The sequence below is a fragment of the Lactuca saligna genome, chromosome 8 (assembly GCF_052625555.1).
Source record: "Lactuca saligna cultivar CGN05327 chromosome 8, ASM5262555v1, whole genome shotgun sequence".
Lineage (NCBI taxonomy): Eukaryota > Viridiplantae > Streptophyta > Magnoliopsida > Asterales > Asteraceae > Lactuca > Lactuca saligna.
The window spans coordinates 79,463,662-79,474,297 of NC_136424.1; the positions used below are offsets into that span (position 1 = coordinate 79,463,662).

Sequence of the window (10,636 nt, forward strand, 5' to 3'; positions counted from 1 at the left end):
ATGGCGTAGTTTCGCATAACAATGACCACAACTGTTGTTGCTATAGTATGTTCCTATGTAAAATCAATAATCTCTTGCTTCTCCTTTATCCCTCCACCTGCCACCATTAAACCTCATTATTTCTTATTTGATTACCAAAAAGCAAGTGGAAAGCAGGCAAGCTATACAAGTTGGTTGTATTGTACCACTAACGAAAACCAATTTACCATTTTTAAGAGAATATTAAAAGGCACATGATGAGAGTCAACATAAACAATGTTAATAAAACCATTTACACATAGTAGTCTACATCTAGGCATGATAACAGCTAACCAATAAATAAATAGTACCATAAGTGTTAATAACTTCTTCCACATTCTTAGTAATAGTTATGTAAACAATAAGTTAATTATGAATTCAAAGCATTTGTTGTACATTAGATTATAGGTCTTCACAATATGAGATTGAACAACCAAACAAAAATCAATAAAAATAAAAAATCATAACACACAATCAGCACATGAAAATAAGTAGATTAGATTAGGAATTCTTAACATCTTCATGTGTAGTTAAAAGAAACATGGGCTTCATAGACCTAGGGAGACCTGAAATGGCGACGAGGCAAAGCGATGACTGCATGCAGATGACATCCTACACACAAACCTATAAATTAAAGAACATACACATAAATTAAATCAAAATATATACAACAATCAGGTTACTGATTAAAATAAATAATAAATGTGTGACGAAATATGAAGAAAGTAGAAACATATTTATTCAAATTCGTCACTCGAAATCTCCAGTGGATGAACCCATAACAAATCATCGTCTTCAATAGGAAACTGACAACGTCTGCAGGGTAAGAGGGAATCTTCGGCGTCAAATATGGAGGAGCAAGTTGTTGGCGTCGACTATGGAAGAGGGAATCACCGCCGATAGGATTTGGTCATAATCGAAGAACAATAAAAAAAACAGAAGAATGAAATCGATGTGCAGATGGGGTGAGTAATTAAAGGTTCGATTGTCGGGGTATGTGGTCCTGCGTTTCATCGATTCCAACGGTCGGCAGTGGCAGACGAAAGGGAATTCTTGGCGATGGCGGTGTAGGCTTAGGTATACATTGAAGAAGTGGTGGATAAGAATGACTGGGAAGTTGAAAGAGGGAAGGATAGCAGTGGAAGAAAGAAGGTTGTCTACTAAGATGATGGAACAAATACCTTTTGGGAGAGAAGTCGTAAAAGATGGAGAGAAGTAAGCAGTGGAATTTTGGCATAACAGGAGTGGTAGGTGAGGCGGTGAGGGAAATATGGAAGTCACGTATCCTAATAGTGTCAGAAGGTTGGCGGTGGTGGAATCAACCAATACAGTAACTTAAATAAATAAAAAAATTAAAATATTTTTAGACCAATAAGAAAAGATTAGTGTTCCTAACTTAAAATTAATCTAATATATAATAATTATTAAAAAAAACTATCTTATGAGCTATAATAAATTACATTTATTGACTTTATCAAACAACAATAAACAAGATTATAAAACAATTTATTTTTATCTAACAATATTTAAGTAAAAAAAAAAACTACAACACTACTTTATGTTAAAGTGCAATATTATATCAAATTTCTAATAAAATATTATGTCCTAAACCTTCAACTTGACAATTATATATAAATAAAAATTGGTAACCATGCTTTCCTTCGTATTAAATTATTATAAATTATGAAAGAATATATAATTACTATCATTTAGAAAAAAAAAATTACGGTAGATGTAAATATAAAAACTAGTTTATAACATGTGGGAATACGATTATAAAATTAATTAAACTTTAATAGTTAAATTTAAAACTATTAATAACTTATTTTAAATAAATTATTAATTAAAAGGTTTTTTTAATTATATAAAATTATAATCATTGGTTTAAATAAATATGTAAAATTATATCATTTTATAATTTGTATTAATTTTATTTTGATTTTTATTTTAATGTTGTTAATTTAATATAATTAGAATGAGAAATTTGAAATTTGAAATAAAAAATTAATATGTTATCAAATGGTATGCATTAATTATAAGACATAATAAGGTGAAACATGACAAAAGAAAAATAAAATTTATATTAATTATGAAATTTAATATGCTAATACACATCAAGAGATTAAAAACTACTCTTTTATTAGAATAAGAATAGAATAGATTAAAAACTACTCTTCTTTTATTATAATAAGAATAGACGACAAATAATAATCCAACCTGCGACCCGGTCCGTCGTCGGGTTTATTTTCGGACGTTGCTGAAAGGTCCGACTCGCTCCTTCGGCTCTTTCCGGTTTGCCCCATACCCATTCAAGCTTTATCAACAAGACGAAAACCGGAACCAACACTCCAGGCTCTGCTCCTCGTTGTCAACCTTCCATGCTCAAACATGGTGGTCCGAACGGTGAATTCAATTTCACTTCTCATATCCTCCTCTTCGCCATCGCCCCTGCCATTGGTAGCGTTCCGATACCACCAAACTCGAGCTTTTCAGTATATGCAATTCTCTCGTTTTTCAATTTGTAAGCCGATAGTGTTCGGGTGTCATAACATAAAAGGCGGTCGCAGTAGAAGCTATTGCGCCCAAAGTTTCGTAGATACCGTGCTTGAAGAGTTTGAAGCCTTACGCCGGCGGAGGACAGTTCGTGCCAGTAACAAGTACATCTCCTCTCTTATATCATTATGAATTTCAATTTGTCTTCAATTGAGTGTGTTTTGGTATGATGCATACCTAGTAGTCACATGTCTTGCAAATTGTTGCCATATATGATTTACTTGCCTACTCCTCCTTTCCCCTATAATTGATGACATTTTCTTCTTCATTCTCAAAACCTATAGGTTAGCTAAATCGTTTTGTGCTTTGATCCATAGCAATGACTGTGCGCGGAGCATGAGCCATACCATGCCATTTTCCAAATGTATAGACAATGCTAGTATTAAAGATAATAAGTAAACATATATAAAAAAAAGGTATCATATCGTTCACCAATCACAAATATATATTTCATCATCCCCATCATTGAGCCATGAAAGAGACATCTTCCAAAAATGTTTTTTTTTTTTTTTTTTTTTTCTTTTTTTTGTTTTCAATCTATCTTGCTGCCAAGGTACCAGACCAATTTTCATCCTTGTTGTCAAGTTAGAACTTGGAAAACATCTTAACCATTTCCCACATCAAACCATCAGTAGCATTTTTGCTGCTAATGTCTAGATTAGCAATCCAGTCATATCAATTGTCAGTATTATCTAAAGTAAGTTGATCAAGCATATGATTAATGTACCATGTCCACTATTGCCATGCAATTTACAAAATGCTATAGTTAGATTAATGTATATAATTTGTGTGGCTTTGATAGGCATGGAGCAAACTTTTTTGGTTCATGTCCATGCCTTCAAGTCAAAATACCTTTTCGTATCCACAAACTTCATTTAGCATGGTGATCATTTCTACCTTGTGATTTGTGAAATCCCTAGATAGTCACCTGGGAGTTTACATTACTGAAATTGACTTAAATACATGTTGATCTATCATGTGCATTATCCAATCACTTTTCAGATCAATATTAACAAGCAGTAAAGAGCTTGTTGATGATAAATTGCGGAAGCAAGTACTGCAGAAAGGACTGCTGCTAGAGTTTAAGAAAGATTCTGAAAGGATATTGCTTGCAGTAACTCAGAAACCTGATGGAAGGAAGAACTGGATAGTTTCTGATCAGGTCTTTATAGAAACAGACAAAACAGTTACTGCAACATGTTGAATATTAGGTGTTAAGAGTTAAGACTTGTTTTCTGGTTTATAACATGCAGAATGGTGTTACAACTTCCATTAAACCACAACAGATCACTTATATAGTTCCAGGTGTTGATAATTTCAACACCACAGAGATATCAGACTTTAATCAGAGAGCTCAGAATAACTTGGTTGGTTCTTGCTGAATTTAATACAAGTATACAACGACTATGATGTACGCCCCTATGACTTATGGATATTATGTAATTTGTTGCAGGATCCTGCACTTCTTGAATTTGCATGGATTGAGCTTCTTGAAACAAACAAGTCGGTAACAGTTGAAGAATTGGCTGAGGTATGTGTGCTTAGAATGTGATGTTTGACTTTCAAAGTCTCTTTGTTGACCATTCAACATTCTTACAGATGATTTTTGGCAGTGCTGCACCTGTTGAGAGCTATTGTGCACATCTGTTACTATCAAGAGATGAAATTTATTTCACTGTGCTTGACAGTAGAGGTCCTTCTTCTGTTTATGGTCCTCGGACAACTGCTCAGGTATGCCTTCTGATCAATTCCCATTGTATATACTATATAATGTTATTGTTATATCTTCTGATGTCTGTTTAATTATATTGAGTGATTGAAACTGAATTTGATTGGGTAAAAAATGTAGGTAGAAGAAATTAGGCGTAGATTGGTTGCCAAGGAGGCAGCCGATAAGGAATTTGATGAGTTTCTAGAGTTACTAAAATCTGCAAAAGCCATGCCTCCACGTGGCAAACCTTCCAGATGTTCTTGGAAAGTTGATGAGAGAATTTGGCACAGGATTGAGTCTCTTGAGGCTTTTGCTATAGATGCTTGTAAAGATGATAGCCAAAGGAATATTGCAGGAATGGTAATTTTCTAGCATATTTTTATTTCATATCAGTGTTGTGTTAGTATTCAGTCACATCCCCTTAATGGGGTTAAAGACTTTATTAATGATTACCTACTCTACTTTTTCTCATTAAGGCATTGTACTTTTAGACTTTTAGTTTAATTGAATCATTACATATCTCTCGATACCTGTACGTAAAATGACATAAAAATCCAACAACTTATTATTAGCATGGAAGACTATAAATTCTTAAAAGTTTAAGTGCTACATAGACAAAAAAAAGGCAATGTTGAGTCTTGTGTTTTTTTATGTTTACATCTATCAGATCCTGAAGGCAATGGGTTTGGCAAAGACAGCTGCTTCAGCAGTAAATCTCCTCATAGATATTGGATATTTCCCAGTACATGTTAATCTTGATCTCCTGAAATTCAGCATACGTACCGATTTTCCAGATAAGATATTGTCAGCTGCTGAAAAGCTTCTTCTAGAATCACCTGATCCAGATAAGGTACATTGCTTCTTATAATGTTGAACATGATGATCATGATCATGAATCTAAGATATTAAGTGGTGAATATTGATGCATATGATGGTAGGACGATAGAATAGATCTGACACATCTGAAAGTATACGCAATAGACGTGGACGAAGCAGATGAGGTTAAGATGCTTTCATCATTTTTAGTTTAATTAAAATCTACCAGTATCTGAAATGACAAAAAATTTACAGCTTGATGATGCACTGAGTGCAACAAAGTTACAGGATGGGCGTATCAAAGTCTGGATACATGTTGCTGATGCATCTAGCTTTGTTCAGCCAGGAAGCATGATCGACAGGTACATTTACTTGTCTACATAAAAAGGATTTAAACTCTAATGTTGGATATTGTTTGTTATACTGTAGAGAAGCATTACAAAGAGGAACATCAGTTTTTTTACCAACTGCCACGTATCCGATGTTCCCTGAGAAACTCGCCATGGAAGGAATGAGCTTGAAACAAGGAAACAATTGCAGGGCTGTTTCTGTATCAGTTGTTTTGCATTCTGATGGCAGGTAATGAATGTCAGTTCATTTATATGTATATATTTTTGTGAGCTTACTACAATACTTGATAACAGCATTGCAGAGTACACAGTAAATAATTCAATTATTAGACCAACTTATATGTTAACATACGAGAGTGCATCCGAGCTTCTTCATTTAAATCTTGAAGAAGAGTTGGAACTCAGGACTCTTTCTGAAGCCGCAAGTCTACGTCTTCAATGGCGACGAGGACAGGTTGGTCATTTGTATGTACTAGTAATATATATATATATATATATATATATATATATATATATATATATATATATATTTATTACAATTACAATTATGAAAATTATAAATGATATATATTATATAGGGTGCAATCGAGACGGGGTCGTTGGAACCTAGAATAAAAGTGGAAAATCCAGATGATCCAGAACCATCGATTCGATTATATGTGGAAGACCAAACGGACCCCGCAATGAGACTTGTTTCTGAGATGATGATACTTTGTGGGGAAGCTTTAGCCAGATTTGGTTCCTCTAACAAGATCCCTTTACCCTACAGAGGCCAGCCCCAATCAAATATCGACACGTCAGCATTTGATCATCTTCCGGAAGGTCCCGTCCGAAACTCTGCTATCATCAAAATCATGCGTGCTGCTGAAATGGATTACAGAAAGGCCGTACGCCATGGGATTTTAGGGATCCCTGGTTATGTTCAGTTTACGTCTCCCATTCGTAGATATATGGACCTTCTTGCTCATTATCAGGTGAAATAATTTTTTAAACATTTTGTAATATATGTTTTTTATGTGTATAAAAATATAAATGTGTTTGTGTTTGTAGGTGAAGGCGTTTCTGAGAGGTGATGGTATTCCGTTTACAGCTGGACAACTGGAAGGGATGGCTGCATCTGTGAACATGAATGCTAGAATAGCAAAGAGGTTGTTTGGTAGCAGCTTACGCTATTGGATTCTAGAGTATCTGAGACAGCAACCCAAACAAAGAAAGTATCGTGCCTTGATCCTTAAATTTGTTAAAGATCGGAATGCAACTTTACTGCTTTTGGAGGTAAAGCAACCAAACATCTAATGAAGTATTATTGTTTCAATTCACAAATAATAATATGCTAATAATTTATTTGGTTGCATACTATTATTATGATTTATGCAGGTTGGGTTTCAGGCATCTACATGGGTGTCAATAGGGTCGCATGTTGGGGATGAGGTGGAGGTTAGGGTTGAAGAAGCTCATCCACGTGATGACATCATCATGTTAAAGGAAGTTGTGCAGCGAGCCACATCATGAGATGAGATGGATCTTTTTACAACATAAGTATGCGATTTACTTAAGTCGATAATGACTTGTTCTTAAGCAAGTTGTTCTTGCAGTTTTGACTCCACACGTAAACACTTCATGTTACAAATCTCAGGTCAAATGACCTAAGCGAAGCCCAGGTATAATGTATATCTCAGTTTATCAACTTGCATATTACATGATTGATGTATATTTATTTGTCTGTAGCAGTAGCATAATTTCTATGTATGTTTTTGTTCATATAATAAAATCGGATTTAGTTTAACAAGCAAAGTTTTGGTCTCTTTAAAAAGACTATTATTGTTTGTGGCTTTATTCAGTCTACTGTAGATGCATCTTTTAGGAATACTCCAAGTATGACAAGTAACAAAAGCATTTCAAATTATGTGCACCTTCATCTCATTTTCATTAGGGTGCTATGTTTATGTGACTATGTCTATGTTGGTTTCAGCTGGTATTGTCATCTAATTTTTGAAAATGTAACAAGATTCTTGTGTCTTTGAATTTACAAGTTGAACGAGCAAAATTTGTCAAATATTATACATTGGTGTCAATTTCTATTTTAATGGGGATTTTTCTTTTTATTTACTATTCTATATTAAAAAAAAGTTCTTAATATTAACTACAAAATTAATGAGGGATGAGGCACCTGGGCCAATGACCATCCTCCTTTTTCATTACCTTTCGTTTTTATTAGGTTAAGGGGTATCGTTACACCCAACCCACTCAAAAAGTGATGCTACACGTCATGTCAGCTCCACTAGCCTTTGGAAATGGTTATCACTTCACATTATTTTTGTTTTTCTTTTTTATTATTTTGATATTATTAGATTAAATTAAAAAATAATTATTCAACAAATAAAAACATAAATATTAAATAAAAACATTTTACATTAATTAAAAAAACAAAACTTTAAAATCTAAATTACTTAAAAAACATAAACATTTAAGACCTAAATTACTAAAAAAACATAGAAACTAATACTCATCGTCGTTGTCGTCCGTGTCGTCACCGACCCCGTTTTCGTCATCTGTGTCCTCATCTTCATCATTATCATTGCCATCGTGTTGTTGGAATTGTCTTTGTCATATATGCTCAGTCAAATCATAATGTGGATTGTGATGTGTTTCATTGTTTTGTATTTCCAAAAGTCTTGTGAAGTATGTCGGGCTGCCGACTTGGATTACTACAGGTGGATTAAGCATATCGTCCAGAATATACATACAAATAGCTCTACCCTCTTCTTCTATTATCATTATGTAAAATAACACAAGCAATCAACATCTTCATTAATTTTGCCCAATCCCATGACCGTGTCGGAAGTTTGATAATATATCACTTTTGTTTGAGGACCCCAAAGGCCCATTCCACATCCTTCATTGCCAATTCTTGTGCTAACTTGAACAATTTTCATTTTTCATCGGCTAGAAATGAGTACGACTTGACAAACGTAGCGTACTCTAGATATATCCAATCATCAAGGTAATACCCATAATTATATTGATGTTCATTCACAACGAACAATATGTTTGATGCTTTATCCTGCAAAATATCGTTAAATATCGGAGACGCTCCAAACACATTCAGGTCATTGTTTGACCCCGTCATACCAAAGAATGCATGTCCAAACCATAGATCATGTGAAACAATGGCCTCTAGTATAACAGTCGGCACGCCATGATCACCTCGTGTGAATTGACCTCGCCATGTATTGGGACAATTTGTCCACCCCCAATGTGTACAATTAATGCTATCAAGTATTCATGGAAAGCCATGTTTAGCTTCATGTGCGGCATCTAACTGTTCGACATCATTTCTAGTTGGATGTCACAAATATATGTCATCATAAAGCTCTATAACATACTCACAAAAAAGATAAGCACGTTCTAGACCAGTCCTCTCAGACATTTTCAAATACTCATCTGATGTGTCTGCGGCTATGTCGTATGCCACTTGTCTAAGAGGAGTTGTGCATTTTTGTATTGTACTAAAACTACGTTTACCTCTAGTATCCAATCTCAATTGGAAAAACTCATAATTATTTTCCAAATCTCTAGCTATACGTAAAAATAAATTTCTACTAATACGAAATCGTTCTTCAAATTTTGATAGGTCGTACAAATTATCAGGGGCAAATAAATCACGTACCAAAAGTTCGTGTGCCACGATACGATCCCGATTTATCGAAATTCTATGCTTCTTCTCGGCATTTGAACTTTCGTATTTTTGTCGCACCCTTTCGTGTGATGTAGACAACGTGTGCAACACCAAGTCATCATCAGAGTCGTCATCATCATCAGATGAAGAAGAAATCGAACCCGCAAAATTATTCATATTTATGTTTGAAAGTGTGTTTGAAAATGTGTTTGTTTAAAGTTAGAGTGTATGTACTTATATATATGTTAACTTTTAATTTGAATTTTTTTTTTCGTTTGTGTGCAACGGTAAAAAGTAAAAGGAGAAAAACGGTCAAAAAACCATCAACCAATGAGATTCTCTGTCTTCGCCCGTTAGCTGGAGCCACGCCACAAGGCACCTACAGACACATGGGGCGGTGTTCATGCGTAGGGTGTCTTACCACCTCAGTTCTACGCATCTCCCATACAGCTTTGCCCATACCGCTTCACCTTATTGTCCGATATCTTAAGTTGGTGGATGGCACAAAGCTACGTAGATGGTAGAATTAAAGCCATGCACGTCATAACTCATACGTCCTACATGTTGAATTGATGCTAATTTTTTTAATAACCAAGTATAAACTCTTACAAAAATATGTACTTATCAAATAACTTCTAATTTTTTTTTTTTTTTTTTTTTTTTTTTTTTAGCAGTAATTGGCATAAATAAAAGGACAATTAGTTTAGGTCATAAATGGATTAACATGTTTAATTCAATGGATTGGAAATTTATATCTAAGCCAACTGTTAAGTAAATATTTTGAGGATTACGAATATAACCCAACTTTTTTAGTAAATGGGTTATGTTTGTTGTTTTTCAACTTAACCTATTAAATAAATATTAAATAAATATGTTAAACATTTAAATTTTAAAAAAAACCCTTTAAAATCAAATAATCTTTTAGATAAAATAACAGAAAAACCTAAAAACTTTAATATATATATATATATATATATATATATATATATATATATATATATATATATATATATATATATAAAAGGGGAAATGACACATTAGCCCTACTATGTATTATATATTTGTCCATTCATTCCTTTAAGTCATCCTTTAAGTTATTTTCATGCCTTTTAAGAGTCATCTACCTTTAGTAGTCAGTTTCTTGTTCCAATTATGCATTTTTTTTTCATTTCAAAGTCAAATCAAATTGTAAAAGTCAAAATCACAGGCATGTAAATCGGAAAAACGTTGTTGGACTGTATTGACTTCTGCAGTCGATACTATCGATTTTTGCAATCGAATATCTCTGATCGTTTGTAACATACATGTTTTAAAATCGTGTTTTGTAATGAATAAAATTGTGAAATATTATGTAAAATTGAGTGTTGAGTTCTAATAGATGGTTTTTACTAGAAATAAAGTAAAACTATGTTTAGAATCACTTAGAAAATATTGGAAGTCTTATGAGATTCCAATTAAAAGTCAAATAGTGAAATTTAGCGAAAATATGAAATTTTAAATAAGTAAAAT

General features: G+C 33.5%; 1 protein-coding gene across 1 annotated transcript; it reads left to right on the forward strand.

Moving 5' to 3' along the window:
- Window positions 1–2,324: 2,324 nt before the first annotated feature.
- EMB2730 (Ribonuclease II/R family protein) lies at window positions 2,325–7,242 on the forward strand. Its single transcript, XM_078970250.1, has 14 exons — window positions 2,325–2,675; window positions 3,574–3,733; window positions 3,825–3,938; window positions 4,025–4,102; window positions 4,171–4,302; window positions 4,421–4,642; window positions 4,950–5,132; window positions 5,221–5,283; window positions 5,354–5,460; window positions 5,528–5,677; window positions 5,743–5,902; window positions 6,027–6,422; window positions 6,499–6,723; window positions 6,826–7,242. The coding sequence occupies exons 1-14, from the start codon at window positions 2,407–2,409 to the stop codon at window positions 6,958–6,960; spliced, it is 2,394 nt and encodes a 797-aa protein (XP_078826376.1). The 5' UTR covers window positions 2,325–2,406; the 3' UTR covers window positions 6,961–7,242.
- Window positions 7,243–10,636: the final 3,394 nt, after the last annotated feature.

Bases quoted from the DNA above. Each gene is read 5' to 3' on its own strand.
- EMB2730 (XM_078970250.1), top strand. From the start codon at position 2,407: ATGGTGGTCCGAACGGTGAATTCAATTTCACTTCTCATATCCTCCTCT. The intron at 4,643-4,949 runs GTAATTTTCTAG...TACATCTATCAG, and splicing joins AAAGGAATATTGCAGGAATG to ATCCTGAAGGCAATGGGTTT. The intron at 6,724-6,825 runs GTAAAGCAACCA...TGATTTATGCAG, and splicing joins CAACTTTACTGCTTTTGGAG to GTTGGGTTTCAGGCATCTAC.